At 37.8% G+C, this 21991-nt stretch overlaps 4 protein-coding genes across 4 annotated transcripts; all 4 read left to right on the plus strand.

Moving 5' to 3' along the window:
- The first annotated feature begins 403 nt into the window (after positions 1 to 403).
- Positions 404 to 2518, plus strand: LOC131325489 (putative RING-H2 finger protein ATL12). The gene has a single exon (XM_058357785.1). It carries the CDS (start codon positions 726 to 728, stop codon positions 2022 to 2024), a length of 1299 nt encoding a protein of 432 aa, XP_058213768.1. The 5' UTR covers positions 404 to 725; the 3' UTR covers positions 2025 to 2518.
- Positions 2519 to 5268: 2750 nt separating this feature from the next.
- LOC131325490 (putative RING-H2 finger protein ATL12) lies at positions 5269 to 7382 on the plus strand. Its single transcript, XM_058357786.1, has one exon. The coding sequence runs from the start codon at positions 5322 to 5324 to the stop codon at positions 6609 to 6611; it is 1290 nt and encodes a 429-aa protein (XP_058213769.1). The 5' UTR covers positions 5269 to 5321; the 3' UTR covers positions 6612 to 7382.
- Positions 6961 to 11760, plus strand: LOC131327467 (E3 ubiquitin-protein ligase ATL42-like). Its single transcript, XM_058360632.1, has 5 exons — positions 6961 to 6996; positions 7095 to 7150; positions 8557 to 8627; positions 9917 to 10045; positions 10562 to 11760. Exons 1-5 carry the CDS (start codon positions 6961 to 6963, stop codon positions 11758 to 11760), a joined length of 1491 nt encoding a protein of 496 aa, XP_058216615.1.
- Positions 11761 to 18372: 6612 nt separating this feature from the next.
- On the plus strand, positions 18373 to 20041 carry LOC131325491 (E3 ubiquitin-protein ligase ATL42-like). Its single transcript, XM_058357787.1, has one exon. It carries the CDS (start codon positions 18510 to 18512, stop codon positions 19773 to 19775), a length of 1266 nt encoding a protein of 421 aa, XP_058213770.1. The 5' UTR covers positions 18373 to 18509; the 3' UTR covers positions 19776 to 20041.
- The last annotated feature ends 1950 nt before the right edge of the window (positions 20042 to 21991 follow it).

The raw sequence follows: 21991 nt of genomic DNA on the forward strand, positions 1-21991 counted from the left end.
CTAACCAACCAAAACAATTTATAACATGGATAAAATCTTATCTTATTCTTCTACCAAAAAAACAAAAAAAAAATCTTATCTAATCCTAAATTATAACGAATCGAGCCGTTTGTGAATTGCTCGAGACTCGACTCGGTAAAGACTCGTTCGAGTTCAGTTTGGATACTAAACGAGCCGAACCTGAACCTCAATTTAAGGCTTGTTTAATAAATGAACTGAACCCAAACCTGACAATATTCGGCTCGATTAGGCTCGTGAACCCGGTGTACATGTATACATCCATAACTTGTACATGTTTAAACCTTTAAAAGTACTATAAACTTACATTTTAATATATATATATATATATATATATATATATATATATATATTTATAATTTTGTTTATGTATGAACTATGTACAAAATAAAAAAAATTATTTGTATTTCTAGACCTGAATGAGAGGATAAATATCTAATATTTTTGACTTGTTAATGCTCGTGAACAAATTCGAGTTCGACTCAAATTTAGAGAAGCTCGGCTCGAGCTAGGCTTGGCAAATTTTCATAGAGTTCCAGCTAGCTTGACTAGACTTTGCTTAAAAACTTAATGAACGAATCTGAACACTTCAAAACTGGGCTTGATTCGGCTCGTTTGCAGCCCTACGTATAACAAACCGATATCAAACTAGTTACACCTATATATAATCTCCAAACTCATTCCTCTTGCATCAAGATTCCAGTAAAATGTTTTCCAAGCCTCGTATATTCCTCATGAATCAATTAGTTTTCCTCTTTTTACTTCTCCTTTCAGTTCTCTGCTTCGTCCAGGTACAATCAGCCCCGGGCCAGAACAACTCGTCCGGAAGCAATTTCAAACCAAGCCTGGCAATAGTAATTGGAATCATGTCCATAATGGTTTCACTAACATTCATCCTCATCGTCTACGCGAAGTTCTGCCGCAGGACAGACAACGCTCGAAATGATGATCACCAATCTGTCAACAATCTCCAGATTCCGAACGGATTCGTAAGACAGAATTCACTGTATCGTGGAGTCGATAAAACGGTGATTGAATCCATACCTTTCTTCAGGTTCTCTTCCCTTAAAGGGTCAAGGAGAGGGCTGGAATGCACGGTTTGTCTCTCCAAATTCGAAGACGTTGAGATCCTTCGGTTATTGCCAAACTGCAAGCACGCCTTCCACATTGGCTGCATCGACGAGTGGCTCGAAAAGCACTCGGGCTGCCCTCTCTGCAGGGTCAAAATCGACGCGGAAGATCTTGGCACGATAACATACGCGGATAGCACGAATTTCTTATCGAGCCAGCAGGCGGAGGTGATAGACGACCCGGGCGAGGAGCTTTTCTTCCAAAGGGAAGATAGTACCCGGTCCGTGTCTTCGAGATTTAACTTTCGAAACAGCTTGAGGAAATCGGGCAGGGGTGTTATGAAGGCAGAGGAATCGCCAGTCCAAGAAAACAATGACGCTGCCGACAAAAGAGACAACTCTACGCATAAGCTCAATCACAAGATCATTGTGCCCGATGTCGTGCTAACGAGAAGGTGGAGCTATCTTAGTTCGTCCGACCACGTGAAGTTGAATTCAGAAATGCTTGGCGATGTCTCACGCAAGAGGTTTTCTTGTCTCGATATAGACACACTAGAAAACTCGACAAGACGGGCGACTGAAGAGGGTGGAATCTCGGAGATCAAGGAGGAGACGGGGAGGAAAAAGGTTTTCGAACCCAAGGTTGGTAAGTTGAACCGGAATAATTCGTTCCCATCGTCGAGGGACGCTAATTATTCGAATCGATCGGGAGTTTCGAATGCGAATGACAAGCGATCGATGTCGGAAAGTACTGGATTTTCACGATTCAAGAGGAATGGCAGTGCAAGGGAATCCTCAGTTGCTCAAAATGGTGGAAAGAAGGACAGATTTAAGAGGCTTTGGCTGCCGATTGCGCAAAGAACAGTTCAATGGTATGGTGATAGAGACAATAAATCTCAACAGTCAAACAACATGAGAGAATCGTTGAATGTTTAGTTTCAGGGATTTTAAGGTTAGAGATAAACTTATTCACGGCGGGGGACGTGTTTTCAATTTTGACCGGTAGAAATTAATTTTTTTTGAACATAAATTAATGTCACCTGTCAAAATTGATTTTCAATCCGAACCGTCCAAAAGTATTTTGGACGCGCACGATTTAGCACCGTAAATCTTCTTCACGGGACGCCGGTAAATAAGTTTTTCTCTATTAAGGTCTGATGTATCTATGAGTAATTATTCAGTGGTGTTGTGCGGTGCCTCAACACCCTTCTCCACCACACATTTTTGTGAAAACCATATGGTTAGTACTGGATCCCACAGAAATACGTGGTGAAAAAAGTGTTTGGGTAACCATCTACCGATGCCCAAGACTACTGAATAATCTTCCCTATGTGTAGATAGAGTGTGTTTTTGTTTTTAGCAGGAACAGATGTACTTCTGATTATATTGTTTTCATGATTAGACTCGTTCTTTATTCTAGAGCTTGGCGAGAAGATCAATAATGTAAAATTTGATTATTTTCATGATTAGACTCCTTGTTTTTTTACAGAGCTCGTCAAGAAAATTAATTATGTAAAAAAATTTGTGTGTCACATATCGATTAGTCAGGTTTCGGAACACATTATCTTAACAAAAAATAGAGTGGCTCACTGGATCAAAATTCATTTATCTAGATTAATGTGCTGCGATCGTTGATTGATAGATATAAGTATGATTACAGAACAGGGTTATTGGCAAACGTAACAAAATCCATTTTCTAGTTTAGTAAGATGTTGGCATGCTGCAATGACTAATATTGGATCGATATTCCACAAATATGGTTTTTGACTTGATTGGTGTTCTCGTTGATGCATTTATTTAGCTTGACACACACACACACATTAAGCATTTGCTTGACATATGTGCATTAACATTATTTTTATTTCCAATTCCAAATGGTGGTATCAAATGACATTTGTTTGCAGGGAAAGACTACAATACACACCACTTATTTGGGTGTGTATCATATGCATTCCAAAAAATGTTATGAATTATAGAGAAAATGTTACGAATCGTATTGCTAAAAAGTTAAGAAACGTATAAAGGTTATGAGATACACCAAAATGTTATAAATCATAATGAAAATGTTACAAATTGTACTGCTGAAAGGTTATGAATTCTAGAACAAAAATTACGAAACACACCAAAATGTTATGAATGAACCATAAAATAGGTGCATATGGTACGCTCTTTTAAGAGGTGTGTATTGTAGTCTTTCCCTTGTGGGAAATTTTTGTAATCACCATGGGACATGCATTTCTGCCTTATCAAGTTGCTATTTTCTTTTTTCTTTTTTGGTGAAGAAAGTGGTATATAAAAAATATGCAAAAGGAAGAGCGTTTTAAAACTAGGAGCCACTTTCTTTTTTTCTTTTGAACTGCGAAGAAAATTTTCATTATTAGGAGACACTTTCATCCATAAATTATAGTCAAGAAATTGAATTTCCATCGAAGTTGATTTATATTGTTGGACTAAGAGATTTGGTTGATGATTCCCGAAGATTCTACTCCCTCCGTCCCTCTTAAATGTCCATTACGATTTTACGTGTTATTTTCAATTGCTTATATCTCTCAATATATATTTCTAAAAATATGTAATATGAATCTTGTTTGAAGAATCTTAATTATTTCTATAAGACAATGATTTTTTAAAAACATAAAATATAATATGCATTAAGAGATATATGCCATTAAAATGATACACAGAATTGTAGTGGACACTTAAAAGGAACAGATGGAGTATCTTCTAAATGAAATGGATGATGTCAACCTGAAGCTCACCTAGCTTTCGTGAGAGTCAAGAAAATAGATTTTTAAACTTTACAGGTTATCCTTTAGGGTGAAAAACAGTCTTGGAAAATAGTAAATTTTTAGGATCAAATAGTTTTTATCTGAATTTATATTAACATATAAATCTTTAGTAGCAAATATATTTTAATGCAATGAAAATCACCTTCATGCACAGCTAGACTTGATTGATCCTACTCATTGACTTTCAAGGATTTTAGGAAGCTTTTTTGTTTGGATTGGAATTTGAAAAGTTTTTTGAGAAATAGTAGGGGTAATAAGTGGAAAGAGATAGAGAGAGAAATATTGAAAGTAGGGGGAATTTAGGGGGAATTTTTTGAAAAATTCTTTTTAAGTTCCAAAGAGAACAGTGATGCAACTGATGCTGCCCTTTTTTTTTTAATTATACATTAACAGAAATGACTTATTCAACAGAAAAAAAGAAAAGAACATACAACTACACCTCATTTATGAAACAATGCTATAGTCACCTCATTGTTTCTGTTAATTTTTTTAATAATTTCAGAGATTAATAAAAAAAATGCTATAGTCACCACAACCGGTAATCATATTCGTATACCAAATGATGCGATGGTGCAGTAGACCCCATCAGCCATGTTTCTGACCAAAAGCCACCAGTCAGTCATATTTCTGACCAAATTCCACTGGTTATGTTTCCGATGAATGCAGAAATGATAACTCACATGGTATTTAAAATATGATCATCAAAGATAGTCATGTATATTTACTATCGTAAAATAGTAATGCTAATAGAAACCATAATTGGTGATTATATTTTGGATATCAGATGAGTTGTCCTTAATTAATACATTGATGAAATAGATTTCATCTGTCACGTTTATGAGTAATGTAAGAATGTCAAACTCATCTGGTTTTCATTGACATTGTCATTAATGTGGTCACCGTATTATAGTCTTTCCAATAAGTGCGTACCATAGTGTCCGTCTATTAAAAAAACACTTGCGTGTAATCAACTGATATCAAACTAGTTACGCCATATATATATGAGTCCCATTCTCCTAAGGATCACCTTAACTTAATAAAATGAGGACCTCCATTTTCCGTTTGAATTTCGATGATCCAAGCCGTTCAATGTGTTCAAAACGTGATTTTAAAGGTATCCGCTAAAAATCAGCAAAAAAAATGACCGGAAAGGCTTCATCCGAGCAGTTTTTGTTTGTTTTTTATCGAACGGTTCAAATAAAAATTGCTCGGATGAAGCTCTTTCTGGTCATTTTTTTTGCTGAGTCCTCGCGGATATTCTTAAAATCACGTTCTGAACATATTGAGCGGCTCGGATCATCAAAATTCGAACGGAAAATGGGAGAAATGGAGAGGTCCTTATTTTACTTATTTGACTCTACATATATATAAAATCTCTAAACTCATTCCTCTTGCCCCAGGATTTGACACTTTCTCGTGGAAACAAACTCCCAATTCCAGGAAAATGTTTTCCAAGCCTCAAATTTTCCCCATGAATCAATCGGTTTTCCTCCTTTTACTTCTCCTTTCGGTTCTCTGCTTCGTCCAGGCACAATCTGCCCCGGGCCAGAGCAGCAATTTCCAACCAAGCCTGGCAGTGGTAATTGGAATCATGGCTATAATGTTTTCATTAACATTCATCCTCATCGTATACGCGAAGTTCTGCCACGAGCCGGCCAATGCTCACAACGATCGCGAAGCCGTCCAAAGTCCCCAGATTCCTAACGGATTCGTGAGACAGAATTCGCTGTATCGTGGGATCGATAAAACGGTGATCGAGTCCATACCTTTCTTTCGGTTCTCTTCCCTTAGAGGGTCGAGGAGAGGGCTGGAATGCGTGGTTTGTCTCTCCAAATTCGAAGACGTTGAGATCCTTCGATTATTGCCAAAGTGCAAGCACGCCTTCCACATCGGTTGCATCGACGAGTGGCTGGAAAAGCACTCGAGCTGCCCTCTCTGTAGGGTCAAAATCTCCGCGGATGATCTTGCTACGATAACGTACACGGATAGCATGAGGTTCTTGTCGAGCCAGGTAGAGGTGGTGAATCAGGTGATAGACGACCCGGGCGTGCAGCTTTACGTTCAGAGGGAAGGCAGCAGTCGGTCCTGGTCTTCGAGATTTCGAAACAGCTTGAGGAGATCGGGCAGCGGTGTTATGAAGCACGAGGAACTGCCAATCAGAGAAAACGACGGCGCTGTCGACAAAGAAGACAGCTCCATGCATAAGTTCAACCACAAGATCATTGTGTCGGATGTCGTGCTGAAGAAGAGGTGGAGCTATCTTAGTTCCTCCGACCTTGCGAAGTTGAATTCAGAAATGCTTGGCGATGTCTCACGCAAGAGGTTTTCTTGTCTTGATACAAACACACTAGAAAACTCGACGACATGGGCGACTGAAGAGGGCGGAATCCGATCGGAGATCAATGAGGAGACGGGGAGGAAAACGGGTTTCGAACCCAAGGTTGGTAAGTTGAATCGGAATAATTCGTTCCCATCATCGAGTGACGCTGATTCTTCGAATCAATCGAGAGTTTTGAACACGAATGACAGGAGATCGATGTCGGAGATTACTGTTTTTTCAAGATTCAAGAGGAATGGCAATGCAAGGGAATCCCCTGTTGCTCAAAATGGTGGAAAGGAGGAGAGATTGAAGAGGCTTTGGCAGCCGATTGCGGAAAGAACAGTTCGATGGTATGGTGATAGAGACAAGAGATCTCAACAGTCGAATAACATGAGAGAATCGTTGAATGTCTAATTTCATGGATATTAAGGTCTTATGTGTGTACATGTATACTCTACATGAGTAAGAAATTAACACATCTCTCTCTCTAACCCTAGCCGCAGCCTTCCTCCCTCCCCCCTCCCCCAAGGTTTTACACCCTTATAGGGCGGCGGGAGGGGAGGGATTTCACCCCCTCGTGGGTGTTTTTCTTCTCCTGATTTTAGATTTGGGAGTTTTTCTCTCTTTCCTTCTCTGTTACCTCCCATCCTCCTCTCTTAATCCACCAGCCTCCAGCCGTCTGTGTTTAGCGGCTCATGGTCGCCGGAGGTGTGTGTTGTCGAGTTCGCCGGTGGTCTTGTCGGGATAGAGCTTTGGCTTAGGGATGGCTTGTGACAGTGTGGAGTTCTTACAACTTGTCGTAAATTGGTGCAACTCAGCGTGACTTGGTGGTGGGCCCACATCACAGGGTGACTCCGTGGTTGATTTTGACTATTTTTTCTTTTTGTTTCCATTTAGAATGTTGGGTGTTTTTGTTTTCTTCTGAATGTTGGTGGGATTTGCATTTTTCCTAGGTGTGAATTTATTTCAGGGTAACGTTGAGCTAATGATTCCAGGGTAACGTTGAGCTAATGGTGTGGAGCACTGTGTGGCTTGTAAAGACTGCCATCCTCAACTAAAGAAATAAGTAGCAACAATTTTTCCTTGTGTAGGAGAAAATTTTCTCCTACATGATGGATAGTATGTTTTGTATTTAGCAGAACATATGTACACTTGATTATATTGTTTCCATGGTTAGACTCGTTCTTTTCTCTAGAGCATCCAAACCACAACGGATGGGCAAGATTTGGTTGTTTTGAAGGAGGACAAGAGGGTAATTTCACATACTAACTCACCTGGGTAATTGCTGATTAGGGAGAGACATAATGGACCCTTTAAACACATACACACACAATATCCAAACTCTCGATATGAGAGCCAGGTTAGCAAGAAGATCAATCGTGTAAATTAAGTTTGATTATTTTCATGATTAGACTCCTTATTTTTAGAGCTACTCCAGAAAATCATTCACGTAAAAAAATTAGTGTGTCGAATATCGATTAATTAGGTTACAGAACACATTTATCTTTCACAAAAAATAGAGTGCCTTACTATATCAAAATTCATTTATCTTGATTAAAGTGATGCCATCGTTGATTGATACATATAAGTATGAATATAGATTACAGAACACGGCTATTGGCACACATAACAAAATCACTTTTTTAAATTTCCGACGTACCAAAAAAAAAAAAATCAATTTTTTTAGTTTAAGATGTAGCAGTCAGTAATGGATATTCCATGAATATGGTTTTTGACTTGATTGGTGTTCTCGTTGAGCTCTAACAAAGTTAACGCTCTGATATTTATCAAAGTACACACGGAAAGGATCAGCGGATGAGTCCAATACCACGGCCCAATTCCTTTTAAGGACACAAGAGGATCTTATTTTCTTGTGTATATATTCACGAAGGAAAAATCTCGAATTTTGATTCGAGATGAACATCCGAATCAAAATCTAGAAGAAATGTAGAGCGCTGCGAGTGACCTCCTGGAACATGTGACATTCAAAATGAATATGAATCTTCTCTACTGTATCGGGCTAAATGCACGAAATGGAAACGACCCAGATCCAGATACTTTTGAAGTAGAAAATCTACTTTCGATGCAATTATGTTGTCTCTTTTGCATTTTACATAATATACCCACATAGCGTCTGTTGTTTTTACAAGAGTACTGGTGAAAGAATATGAAATCCACCGGAAATAAAATACCACCGGATTAATTGTGATCTCTAATAATACATCATGTTATAATTATCCAAAGACCGAATATTTATCCATCTTCGATATATATAGTTCAATCTGATGCTCATATCCGGTGAAACAAACAAGCCCACGTGACAATTTGATAACATAAGTGCTTTTTTCCCCTTCTTTAGATTATCTAATCCTCCAGGTGCAGTCTCAGGAAACCCTGCCGGATTGAGCTTGACTTTGGTTTCCAAAATGGGTAACTAAAAGTAACTGTTTCAACAGAATTAGAAGCCTAGTTCTCTGTTTCTTTTTTAACAGACTAATATCTGCTGTTTCTGTATCTTTTTTTAACAGACTAATACCTGCTGTTTCTGTATCCGTTGACGAAAAGATGCACGTAGGGCATCATAGGGCCGGCCGGCTGAGTTAACGAAACGATGCATGTAGGGCATCATGGGGCCGGTGGGCGGAGTTAACGAAACGATGCATGTAGGGCATCATGTGGCCGGCGGGCGGAGTTAACGAAACGATGCATGTAGGGCATCATGGGGCCGGGGTGAGTTCGAACTGGGCTTCATTGCATAATAATGGAGCTTATGTGTGCCGAAACCTGTCCAATTGCTAAACAAGCTTAATTTGATATTATAAAGTTCATCCATTTTTATTTTTCAAGCCCGTTGATCTAACCCTTATATTTTTACTTGTATTTCTTAATATTTACCAATTTAAAAGTAAAAAATAATCCTCATAAGTAAAAAATTTCTCTTTAAAACTATCGTACTTAACAGTTCTAACCCAACAACTACATTGCAAAAGTATGAGAACATATTCTTTTTATCAATGAGTTAGATCTGTGGGTGGGTTAAGGTTGGTGCCGCGGCATGGGTTAGATCTGTGGATGGGTTAGGGTTTGGAAGTGGTGTTTGAGCTGAACTTGGCCCATTTATTGAGCTGATTTTTTCTAATTTGGGTGTTTAGGCTTTTTGTTTTTATGTGCTGAATATGTACTGATCTGGGTATTTTAGACTCATTTAGGGTGTTGGGCTTCGGTCTTTTCAAGTGGGCTTTGTCCCATATGGGTGTCTTTTGATTGGTTTCTTGCTAATCGTTGGTTTGGGTCTTGGATTGGGCAGAATTATTCTCCAAACATAATGTTGTTTTCTTGCTTCTATTAGTCTTGTAATATCTTCAAGATCAATAAAAAAAATTGCCGTTAAAAAAAAAAAATTGAGGAAATGGTTCAAGTGGGACTTGGTTGAATCCGACAAGGCCCAGGCTTGAGTTTTCATAGCCACTTATTGGGAATAAACGTACCCCTAACATTGACCAATATTTAACCACCTTCAAAATTGAACTGGTAGGAGTTCAATTTAGTTCATCCATTTTTAAATGCGGGTAAACATAACCCTCCATGTTTCCGGTCCTATTTCAATGACCAGAATAGTTCATCTCTTAGAACAAGATATTTTTAACCAACCTTGCAAATAGTCACTGCAAATCGGATATTGGTAACTGCATGTTTAAATCACACAATTTTTAGTTCAGATTCTTGTCAAACTTCTGAACTGAAAATCGGGTTGATAGTTGATACGAAGGAATGGAGGAAAGATGGGCTGGAGATGCTCTTAAATTATAAGTTGATTCTGATGTTATCTCACCCTACAATCCCCTCTGGTTAATAATGCCTGGCCTGCCAACGTATTAGCACCTCCACCTCTTCATCACTTATGAATACTAAAATGTCAAAAATTTCACAACTCATTTAAAAATAGATTTGCCAACCTGAGTATGTCTCAAACCCGGGGGAAGCACATATTAGATCGCTCATACACAACAAACAATGTCTCAAACTATTTGCCCCTTCATAAAATCTCCCAAACCATTCCTCTCACACAAGATTCAAACTTTTCGGTTCGATCGCGTTTCTTGCTTCGATTTGATCGGGTTTTGAGGCTCGGTGGTGTTCGGGTGTTTTTTCTTTTCCTTTGTTCCTTGCTATTTTGGTTGGTGTATTGCCTTCCTTGTTTTTTTTGGTCTTGAGTGGTATTTGCCGTTGCGTCCTTGCCTCCTTGGTCCGTTTAGTCTTCTTATTCCTTTCCAAAGATTACCCAATTCCGGCAAGAAAAACTTCCAAGGCCTCAAATTTCCCTATGAACCAATTGTTTTTCCTCTTGTTACTTCTCCTTTCAGTTTTCTGCTATGTTGAAGCTCAATCAACCTCAGATCAAGATAACTTCCCTCCACAAGATCAGATCAACATTTTCCCATCAAGTCTGGAAATAGGAGCTGGAATCATGACTGTAATGTTTTCGCTGATACTCTTTCTCATTGTGTACGCAAAATACTGCTACAGGCGTGGTCTTGTTCACAACAATCAACAAACTACAAACATCATAATAAGCTCAGGTCCGCGATCTTCTGGAATCAATAAAACAACGATCGAATCGCTTCCTTTATTTAGGTTCTCTGCCCTTAGAGGGTCAAGGGAAGGGCTGGAATGTGCGGTTTGTCTCTCCAAATTCGAAGATGTTGAAGTTCTTCGGTTGTTGCCAAAGTGCAAACACGCCTTTCACATCGATTGCATTGATGAGTGGCTTGGAAGGCACTCGAGTTGTCCTCTTTGTAGGCACAAAATCAGCGCGGATGATGTTGATATGGTGCTATACTCGAATAGTTTGAGATTCTTAACGAGCCAGGCAGATGTGAGAGAAGACTCAAACGTGGAGCTCTTTGTTCAAAGGGAAGAGAGTCGCCGCAAGTCTTCAAGGTTTAACATTGGAAACAGTTTTAGGAAAGTTGAAAAGGGTGTTGTAAAGGGAGAGAAATTGCCAATCCGAGAAGATTGCGATGGCGTCAAGGCAAATGACAAGTTTTTGCACAAGTACAATCACAAGATTGTTATGTCCGATATTGTGCTAAAGAGAAGGTGGAGCGATCTTAGTTCCGCTGACCTTGTTTTCTTGAATTCAGAAATGCTTGCTGCTGAGTCGAGCGATAGGTTTTCTTCTTCGGATTCAAACACACAAGAAAACTCGACTACACAGGCGACTGAAGAGAGTGGAATTGCAAAGATTAAGGAGGAGATGGAGAAGAAATGGGATTTTGAAACCATGGTTGGCAAGTTAAACCAGAATGGTTTGTTCCTCTCATCCAGTGGTGCTACTACTTCAAATCCAACAAGAGCTCTGAATCCGAATGACAGGAGATCGATGTCGGAGATTACAGTTCATTCAAGATTCAAGGAATTCAATGTCAGAAATGGTGGGGATTCTTTTGTTCCTGAAAATTCTGCCAAGGAGGAAAGATTGAAGAGGATTTGGCTGCCGATTGCGCAAAGAACAGTTCAACGGTATGCGGATAAAGACAGAAAATCCCAACTGCCAAAATAACACAATACAATAACTGAATGTGTAAATCCTACTATTAGCCTCTCAAAATTTGTGGTTCGGAGGTTGAAGTTCTTCAAATCATGCTGCCTTTTGCCACAGATGGCCGCAATGAATCTGCGAAAGGTCTCATTTAGGTCGTGTTATACAGTTATACTACATTATACTAATTGATTGAGACTTAAGGCTCGGTTTAGTTTGGTATACCACATTGTACCAACATGAATAGATATACTTTTGATTTCATTATTTCCTTGATTCCTCATGAACTCCATAAAATTTTTTTTTTTTTTTATTTTTCCTCCCAGTTATTGATGTATTCCTAATGCGTATGTACATGTTGAGAAACAAGATTGATATATATATTTTTAGCGTTGGAAGATTTGGTTTCCTTCAGCTGGGATACCCATTCTGCCAAATTTTGTAATGGGTGATTTTTAGAAATAGGTTTTCTGAGTATGCATGAAATATCAATTTCATCCCTCGAGTACTAATGATGTAAATTTTAACCCTATAATTTATATTATGTTTCGTGTTCGGTCCTCTAACTGACGGCATGATTGGAACAGATAAAATTCGTAGGCAAAAATGTCATTTTCCCTCTCAGATGGATGAAATCGGGGTTTCATTTAAACTAGAGGGACGATTTTGACAATGGGTGGGTCTAAACCAATACACGGAGACAAAATGAAGCCGGCTAGTTAGAACCCCGCATTTCATACCAACCCTTACTAATGTGGGCTGGATTGGACGGACCGGCTCTAGACTACCGGTTCGACAATTTGGATCAACCCATTGGCCGGTATGCCTCGGGTCGCATAGCTTGTTTGTTTGGAGGCTTTAAAGTCTTTGCGCATAGTCCCCCAATTTCTTTATCTATCTCTCTCCACTCAAACCTCCTTTAAAATCCAAAATGAACAAGAGTGTCTATATCATGCCTGGACAAGATGTGTGTTGCGCATTGGGTGCACAACCCCCGCTCTATACCCCTGATATAAAAGACTCCTCTTAAGTCTTCATAACGAAAAGTGATTACATTCTTTTCGCTGGTGGTGGAAAACGGTGGGTTTTCCACCATACCCTATTGTTGACCCCACCATGCAATTATCGTTACAATCCGAACTGTTTATCTTGTAGGGCCCATAGTATAGTATATTCGCGCAAAAAATCAGCTTGATTGGATATTAATATATCAATCAAAATTTTAATTTTAGTTTATAAAATGGACGGTCCAATCTTGTCAAGTTAAACTGTCCATGACCATCCATTTTATAAATTAAAATTTAAATTTTGATACACCTATCGATGTTCGATGAAGCTAATTTTTTGAATGAGAATACTATTCTACGGGCCTTACAAGATAAACGGTTCAGATTAACAATTAACGCACCACGGAGCCCAAAATGATAGTGGTGGAAACCCATAGTTTCCGCCGCCGACGGAAGGAATTTATTCTCTAACGGAAAATACGTTCCTTACATTGTACCGCAAATTTAAGACAATGGTAGTGCCGCAAATTTAAGACAATGGTAGTGGTGAGTCTAGTGACACAGAACAGGTCTGTAATTGGTTAGCAAATGTTCCTTATATTGTTGCTTTGACGAACCAATATAACTTGAGTCGTGGTACTCGTGAAATATAATCGTTACATAAGTATTTCTTTTTTCAAGAATTTGGTGTTCGGGGGTGCTGTATTGGATGGTTCAGGTGGCTCGATATTGGAGTGCTATATTGGATGGTTATGTATTGATGAAGTGGGTATCCTAGGTGACTCCCGATGAAGTAAGGCAGCTCGATGATGGAGTGTTGTGATGTGTAGCTCTGAATCGATGGAGTGGGTCGGAATAAGTCTAGTTCGGGAGATAGGGTGTTGAGAGTAGTTGATCATAATAAGGGGGAGTGTGGATGCAAAAAGAGAGATCAAGGTCCAATGGGTACAGTTCACACATGGGAGAAAGATTTGTTAGAACATGTGTGAATGTTAAGTATCACATTGAATAAATAGAAAAAAGATATGACTCACCACTTGTAAGGATTAGCCTTTTAAGTGAATATGAGTCATACAATATATATTGGGTCCAAATGTGATAGATTCTGTCGTTACTCCTATGCAAATTGAACCTTGAGCACGTCGTGATGAGTCGATGCATCGCACAAACTCCAAACATCTTATCCTTTAGGATGAGATATAGTACTCTCTAGAAAAGTTGGGACTTCAAGCATAGCTGACTTTTGGGGTTAACATTCTCGAAGATTGCTACATGTAAGGTAATCACCTTTATTATTCACCAACTAGACTTGAATGGATCCTACACTCAATAATTCCAACGTAATAACAAACGGAATTTCGGTTGGTGTTGTACAGTGAGGTCCGTGCTGCACACCTCCAAGTTGTCGGATTGTGCATCTGACGGCTCGGATCTTATTTCAGCAACCAACGATCGAGAATTGCTCATTGCTGAGATGAGATCACGATCCGATGGCTCGAAGGTGCGCAACACAGTGCTGCGCACACCACTATCCCCCAATTCGTGACAAACATAGAAAAGATAATTAACAATACGTATTACAACTCCATATTAAATACAAGCGTACGTCCCATGCATGTCATACACAGATAAGTGATTATTATAGTAATTTTTAAAATTAAAAAAAATGTCGTTATCAGCGTTCATCCCATCCTAAATGTTTATATATAATTCATACTTAAATAAGTTTCTTTTTTTTTTTCGTAAGTCATACTTACTTAAATAAGTTTTTTTTTTTTGATAGGCTACCTACTTAAATAAGTTGATACATAGGTATATATATCTTGTGAGATACTTCCCCGTTCCAGAAAGCCGAATAAGTACTTATTTTTTAAGAAGGTAATTTCAAGCTAAAAAATAATGAACTTTTTGAAATCTAAAAATATGTAATATGGATCTTGTTTAAGAGATCTCAATGAGATCTTTAATACGGTGCAAAAAAAATTGAAAATTTATTTTTTGTTTATATTATTTTTGAGTTTAAAAATATGAAATAAGTACTTATTTTTTAAAAATGTGTTCTGGAATGGGGTCTTATTCACAGCGGGACCGTGAATAAGTTCTTTACAAAGAAAATAAATTGCGATTGTCCAAAAGCGTTTCGGACGGTCCGGATTTTAATGAAATTTTTTTAGAGAAGAGTTTAATTTCCTCCTGTTCCTATTCTTACGTGCCAAGTTAATGTAACACAAAAGGGAGAATATTTGTACATTAATTTTCTTTATGGATTACCTTTGTGACGAATATTTTGATTTAGAATGTTTAAATCCTATTTATTTAAATAGTTCAAATAGCTAGCCTTTTGGAAAATTAAAAATAGAGAAAGATGTAAAAAACAAATCTACTTGACGAGGAAGGTTAATTAGAGGAAGAAGAGGGGTTGGAATGAGAGGCGTAAGAGATGAGGTAGGACGTTTCTTTATTTTTTATTTGTTGAAATAAATGCAAGATTGCCATGTGGAGTACAAGTGTTAAGTACTCCAATTTTCAAAATAATTAGTATTTTACAGTGTTAAAAGTTTAAAACTTTTTTTTATTAATAGTCAAGCGTGAACACAAGTGTGAAAGCATCTTTCAAAAATCATTCTAAACTACTAAAGTTCGCCGGCGCAAGGATTGAGAGCTCGCTTCTGCTCATGCGAGTGTGAAAGCATCTTCCAAAAATCATTCTAAACTTCTAAAATTCGTTATTGTAAGGAAATGATAATGCCAAAACTATTTTTATTGATGCCAAAATTTTAGTGCACAAAAGACTTATACCATATGCAGCGTACAATACTTCTATACACTTGAGTTTTGGCACCAACAAAAATAATTTTGGCATTATCACTATCCAAAATTAAAAGCGCAAGCGCAGAGTGAGGTTTGAAAATAGGGGCGAATGCCTTTATGAAGGATTATATGACTAAGTGCTCGACTACGTCCTACATTTTATTAAATTTGAATCCCTGAACCCTAGGGAACTGGCTCTCTGTTTTACTCGAGGTTTGAAATGTTTAGCGCGGCCTTCGTGGGAATAAAACTTGTGACCTCATGGAGGATCACTTATTGTTTTCTTACAACCATTTGGCTGAACCCCTTGGAGTTAAAAGCAATTAATCCAATCAATCTAGAAATCTAGGAATTTTATTTTATTATTTTTCAAATTTAGTATTTTAGTAGAATTTTTTTATTTTAGTCAAGATTTGATAGAAGTATTAAGTTTCCTAGTTTGTTTCGATATAGTATTTCTAATTTTCTATTATGTAGGTTGCTTTGTCAAGAAGCATTAGGATCAATTTTAGATGATACATTCCAATATTTTAGTTATTCTAGAAATAAATGACTTTTTGTTTATTTTTTTGAATTTAATATTTTAGTAAGAATCATTCCGGTTTAGTGTAAATTGCCTAAAATATTAGATTTTCTTATTTAGGTTGATTTTATTTCTTTTTCATTATTTTTTTTATTTTTTAAGATTTAGATTCTTAGCTTTCCTTTATTTTATTTCCTTTCTAATATTTCTAGGTTATTATTGTAAATAAAGAGGTAAGCCTTAGGGTTAGTGGGTTATTTTTTATTATTAAAAAATCAAGATTAATTCTCAAATTCGTTTATTCAAAGAGATAGTGCCTCTTACTCAAACATTGTTTCTTAATTCTTGTTGCAAATAGTTTTGTAAAAAACGATTGCGCTGCATCAATCGATCACGAAATTCTGTGAGATGCAGGTTCTGTCGACATCGTCATTGAGCTAGCCGTCATTGTCAAGGTCTTCTTTGGTATGGACAAGGGCAAAAAACGGTAATCTCTGTTCAAGTCCCATCCTTCCCGGCATATAACAAGTTTGAACACAAGCGTGAAAGTATCTTTCAAAAATCATTCTAAACTACTCATGAAGTTCGCCGGCGCAAGGATTGAGAGCTCGCTTCTACTCATGTGAGTGCGAAAGCGACTTCCAAAAATCATTCTAAACTATTAAAATTCGTTAATTTAAAAATTAAAAGCGCGAGCGCAAGGTGAGGTTTGAAAACGGGGTGAATGCCTTTACGAAGGAATATTATATGACCAAGTGCTCGACTACGTCCTACATTTTATTAATTTCTAATCCCTGACCCTAGGGAACTGGCTCTCATTTTTTTCCCGAGGGTGATTTCATTGCTTACACTAATCTTAGCCAAAAAAAAAAAAAAAAATGAATTAACCAGATTCGTGTACGAAGCTAGAATTGCATTGACTTTTGATTATATTTCCATTAAAAGTACAACGATAATGTCTGGCAATATTTTTCAACAAGAAAAAAGCAGGATTTGAAAAAGGATTGATCGTGATTTTGAGCCTGTTCTTTCCTTCTTCTTTTTTTCATAACACTGGATGTCAGAGCTAGTTTGCGCGTACTTCGATTAATTCCGAGGCCTTGAAGTTAACGAACGGACATAACCCTTAGTAGCCCCAAGATTTAGAATATATAGCATTCCTGGGAATAAAACTTGTGATCTCATGGAGGAGCGATCACTTGTTGTTGTGTTATAACCACTTGCTAAATGGAGAAGACGAAATTAAATAATTTCGCAAAGCATGGCCTTAATAATGTCAGTATTTGCAGGCTGCAGCAGTAATTTGTACAAGAAGGTTTATTCAGCTCAGTTTTTGTTTATCACGTGATTAATGATGTCAATACACCACCAAACCTCAAAGTTGCTGAATAAGTACTAGTTAATGGAAAAGGATCCTCTCCGGTTACTCGAGGGTCCTGTTCAACAAACCGACGGCTTTTTTCGAGCCCATTATAATGATCAAAACCGTTTACATTTTAGAGCTCGTCGAAAACCTCAACCTTATAAGAAGTTTGGATCATCAGATATCAATTGATATTGTTTGCGGAATACATTTATGTTAAGAAAATAGATTTGAATTCAGTGTTCTTATCTTTGTTTGTTCAAAATAAATGTCTGCTGAAAATGCATTAATTGATACAAGATGAACATGATTTTTAGCATGACTGATATTCTCGACGAGCTCTTAAAAGTAAACTGAACCGATCGTGACAGTGACTTCGAGAAAGGCCCGTGAAAGGTCCAACAGAACAACAGTCCAGGTTGTTAAAAGGGACTAGAAAGGAGCTCAATTCAAAATAAACTAGTTTGAGATCCTTTATTATTCCAATGTTATCTCACTATACAACCCTCTCTGATTAATAATGCCTACCAAGTAAGAAGTCAAATATATTCAGAACTTATTAGCATCTCCACCTCTTCAGCACTTGTGAGTTAGTACATGTCAAAAATCTAACAACATGTTTATGAATCTGGCTTTAATACGGTTTAAAGCTGCGGTCCAAGTGATCCCAACCGTCGAATAATATTTGTAAGTTCAGATTTGTTTTCAATCTTTTACCAGTAAAAGATTTAACAAATCTAAACCATTGATTGTCAATATGAATGGTTCAGATTGAACCGAACATCCTTATTTGCAGTTAACTGCAGAGAAGCCAGGTCCTATTTTATTCAAACTGATACAGACACACAAGAACAGACAGGCTCTAGAATAACCCCCCAAGAAAAACTACCAAACCTGAAGGGATATACCCTTTTGGGGAGGCACATATAAAGACCTCCATGCCCAACAAAAAATGTCAAACACTCAAACTATTTACCCCTATATGTGATCTCCCAAACCATTCTTTTCACACAAAGATTCAAGCTTATCCAGCAGAGAGAGATTTCCAAGGCCTCAAAATTTCCCTATGAATCAATTGTTTTCACTCTTGTTACTTCTTCTTTCAATTTTCTGCTATGCTGAAGCACAATCACCCTCAGATGGAGACAACTTGCCTTCAGATCAAGGTGGGATCAACAATTTCCAACCAAGTCTTGCAGTAGTAGCTGGAATCATGGCTGTAATGTTTTCACTGACATTTATTCTTGTCATGTATGCGAAATACTGCTACAGGGGTGGTCTTGTAGCGAACAATCAAAGAACTCCGAACGGCTTAATAAGCTCGGGTTCGCGATCTTCTGGAATCGATAAAAGAGTGATCGAATCGCTTCCTTTTTTCAAGTTCTCTGCCCTTAGAGGGTCGAGGGAAGGGCTGGAATGCGCGGTTTGTCTCTCCAAATTCGAAGACGTTGAAGATCTCCGGTTACTGCCCAAGTGCAAACACGCCTTTCACATCGATTGTATTGATCTGTGGCTTGAAAGGCACTCGAGTTGTCCTCTTTGTAGGCACAAAATCAGCTGGGATGATGTTGCTATGATGCCATACTCGAATAGTTTGAGATTTTTATCGAGCCAGGCAGGTGTCAGAGAAGGATCGAACTTGGGGCTCTTTGTTCAAAGGGAAGAGAGCCGCCGGAAGTCTTCCAGATTTAGCATTGGAAACAGTTTTAGGATATTTGAAAAGGGTATTATAAAGGAAGAGAAATTGCCAATCCGAGAAGATTGCGATGGCATTAAGGCAAATGACAAGTTCTTCCACAAGTACAATCACAAGATTGTTATGTCTGATGTTGTGCTAAAGAGAAGGTGGAGCAATCTTTGTTCCTCTGACCTTGTTCGCTTGAATTCAGAAATGCTTGCTGATGTGCCAAGCAATAGGTTTTCTTCTCTGGATTCAAACGCACAAGAAAACTCGACTTCACAGGCGACTGAAGAGGGTGGAATCGCGAAGATTAAGGAGGAGATGGAGAAGAGAAGGGATTTCGAAATGAAGGTCAGTAAACCAAATCAGAATGGTTTGTTCCCCTCATCAAGTGGTGCTAGTACTTCAAATGAAACAAGAGTTCTGAATCCGAATGACAGGAGATCAATGTCGGAGATCACAGTTCATTCGAGATTCAAGGAATTCGATTTTAGAAATGATGGGGATTCTTTTGTTCCTGAAAATACTGCCAAGGAGGAAAGATTGAAGAGGCTTTGGTTGCCGATTGCGCAAAGAACAGTTCAACGGTATGCGGATAGAGACAGAAAACCTCAACTGCCAAATAACACAAGAGAGTCATTGAATGTGTAAATTCAACCATTAGCCTCTCAAAATTTGTGTTTGCTGATGGTTTTGGAGGTTCAAGTTCTTCAATCATGCTGCCTTTTCCAGAGATATCCGTTACGAATCCGCGAAAGCTCTCATTTAGGTAGTGTTATACTGCATTGTGCCAACGGGAATATATATTCTTTTGATTCCATTATTTCCATGATTCCTCATGAGCTTCTTAAAATTATTTTCCCAGTTATTGATGTAGTCCTAATGCATATGTACATGTTGAGACACAAAATTCGTTTTTTATTGGTGTTCAAAGTTTTGGTTTCTTTGAACAGAACAACACCCATATTGCGTCTGCCATACTCTGTAGTGGGTAATTTTTAGAAATATTCCTTCTAATTTGCATGATTTCTCAACTTCATCCCTCTAGTACTGATTGTGTTAATCTTAACCCTACAATTTACATTCAGTCTCAAAAATCTTTTATTTGAATGCTCAGAATAAGATTTGTGAGGATCCACACACACTACATCTCCAGTGTGTGTGAGACCCACCAAAAAATGTGAATGTAAAGTGTTTTTGTATGTGTGTGTGGTTATATAATAATTGAATACATATATGCTCGGAAAATTTTGCTCGGGAAGCACGCGGAAGAGATAAATGATCGTTGTACTTGATTTATCAACTTCTCGATAAATCAAATTCTGAAAAAATCTCCTCCCCCTCTACCTCTAAATAACCATAGCTTCTATTGTAGAATAAAAAAAACAAGAAGGATTTTCAGTTACAGGTTTTGTATTTTAAATATTTTTTTTTCACTCACATCCCTTCTTCTTCCAAATAAGCATTTAATTATAGGCAAATTTCTAAAAGATCGAGAAACAGATGTCAAAATTGTCATTTATTTTGAGACGGAGGAGGGAGTATGAAATTTTTGAAGAATTATTCCAACGACTACCAGTGCAAAGATGAGAGAGAGAGAGAGAGAGAGAGAGAGAGAGAGAGAGAGAGGAGATGCTCTTTTTTTTTTGAAATGGCAAAAATTTATTAAGAAAACTTGGTAAGAGTACATCAAGTATGAGGAGACAAGAGGATAATCCAATCAAGGTTGCAAAGAAAAAAAAACCAATGAGACAAAGCCCAAAAACACACAAGGGCCCAAGCCTAGAAAAACCTAAAAGGACAAATCCCATATCCCAAAAAAATGGACCAAGCCCAACCCAAGAAAGCCCCACAACCTAATCCTAGCTAGCCAAAAGTTATTCAACAACCACGATAGCCACCCAATCGCCGACCGCCACCACCCCGCTAGCATACCACCACCACCGGGGAAAATTAAAGCCAAAACTCTTGATTCTTTAAGCGTATATCTATTAATTAGAGAAAGCACTATTAATTTCTCTTACACATTCTTTTTATGAAGAGATGAGATGATATCTTGACTTCTCCCCAACTAATTTTTCTTGAAATTTATACTAGTCCTCTATCTATAGTAACCGTACTCATATAATCTCAACGGGAAAAAACTACGAACAATTCTATGGCAATATAGCACAAAATTGTTGCTCTAATTAAGAAAGTGTGCCATCACTCTATACCTCCAAAGATCGAGAAACTAAAGGGATGTTATGTAGCGGAATCATGTCCCAACTTATAGCCGGAAGGCGTCAGAGAGGGCAGACCTCGAGAGCGAATTCAAATTATGTGCTCATTACCTTGTTCCCCTCTCATCAAGTGGTGCTAGTACTTCAAATCAAACAAGAGTTTTGAATCCGAATGACAGGAGATCAATGTCGGGGATTTATAAGTAGCAGCACTAGAAGAGTCTTGTGTACTTTTTGAAGCTCTCTCAATGCTTTTCTTTTCCTATTGTAATGATTTTATGATAGCGAAATCATTACAATAGTTTCATCAACACTATATTTTAAGTTCTTAAACCTTTTTTTACAACACACCCATTAAGCATTGCAGTTTGCACAATCAGGCAGCCAATGATTTAACAAGATTTTGAGTATCCACATCTTTCATGTGCAAGTGCGTTAGTGTGTTCACATTTTCTATAATCGTTACAACACAAACTGTTTTTATTAATGTCAATCAAGGATGACCGATCAGGGTAGAAGAGCCCCGGCATGTGACCTGGTCAAGTTTCTATATTTCCCCAGCATTACAGTATTGATGAAAAACGATATCACAATTTACACGTTATGATTTTTGTCTATGCTCGTCTGCCTGATTTTGAAATCTTG

Source organism: Rhododendron vialii, chromosome 5a (assembly GCF_030253575.1).
Source record: "Rhododendron vialii isolate Sample 1 chromosome 5a, ASM3025357v1".
Classification (NCBI taxonomy): domain Eukaryota; kingdom Viridiplantae; phylum Streptophyta; class Magnoliopsida; order Ericales; family Ericaceae; genus Rhododendron; species Rhododendron vialii.

What these genes read in the sequence shown, in the direction of transcription:
- LOC131325491 (XM_058357787.1), top strand. Translation starts at nt 18,510, where the DNA reads ATGAATCAATTGTTTTCACTCTTGTTACTTCTTCTTTCAATTTTCTGC.
- LOC131325490 (XM_058357786.1), top strand. Translation starts at nt 5,322, where the DNA reads ATGTTTTCCAAGCCTCAAATTTTCCCCATGAATCAATCGGTTTTCCTC.
- LOC131327467 (XM_058360632.1), top strand. Translation starts at nt 6,961, where the DNA reads ATGGCTTGTGACAGTGTGGAGTTCTTACAACTTGTC. An exon ending in TGGAGTTCTTACAACTTGTC is followed by an intron (nt 6,997 to 7,094) that starts GTAAATTGGTGC and finishes GTTTCCATTTAG; the next exon opens with AATGTTGGGTGTTTTTGTTT. An exon ending in GGGATTTGCATTTTTCCTAG is followed by an intron (nt 7,151 to 8,556) that starts GTGTGAATTTAT and finishes CCCCTTCTTTAG; the next exon opens with ATTATCTAATCCTCCAGGTG.
- LOC131325489 (XM_058357785.1), top strand. Translation starts at nt 726, where the DNA reads ATGTTTTCCAAGCCTCGTATATTCCTCATGAATCAATTAGTTTTCCTC.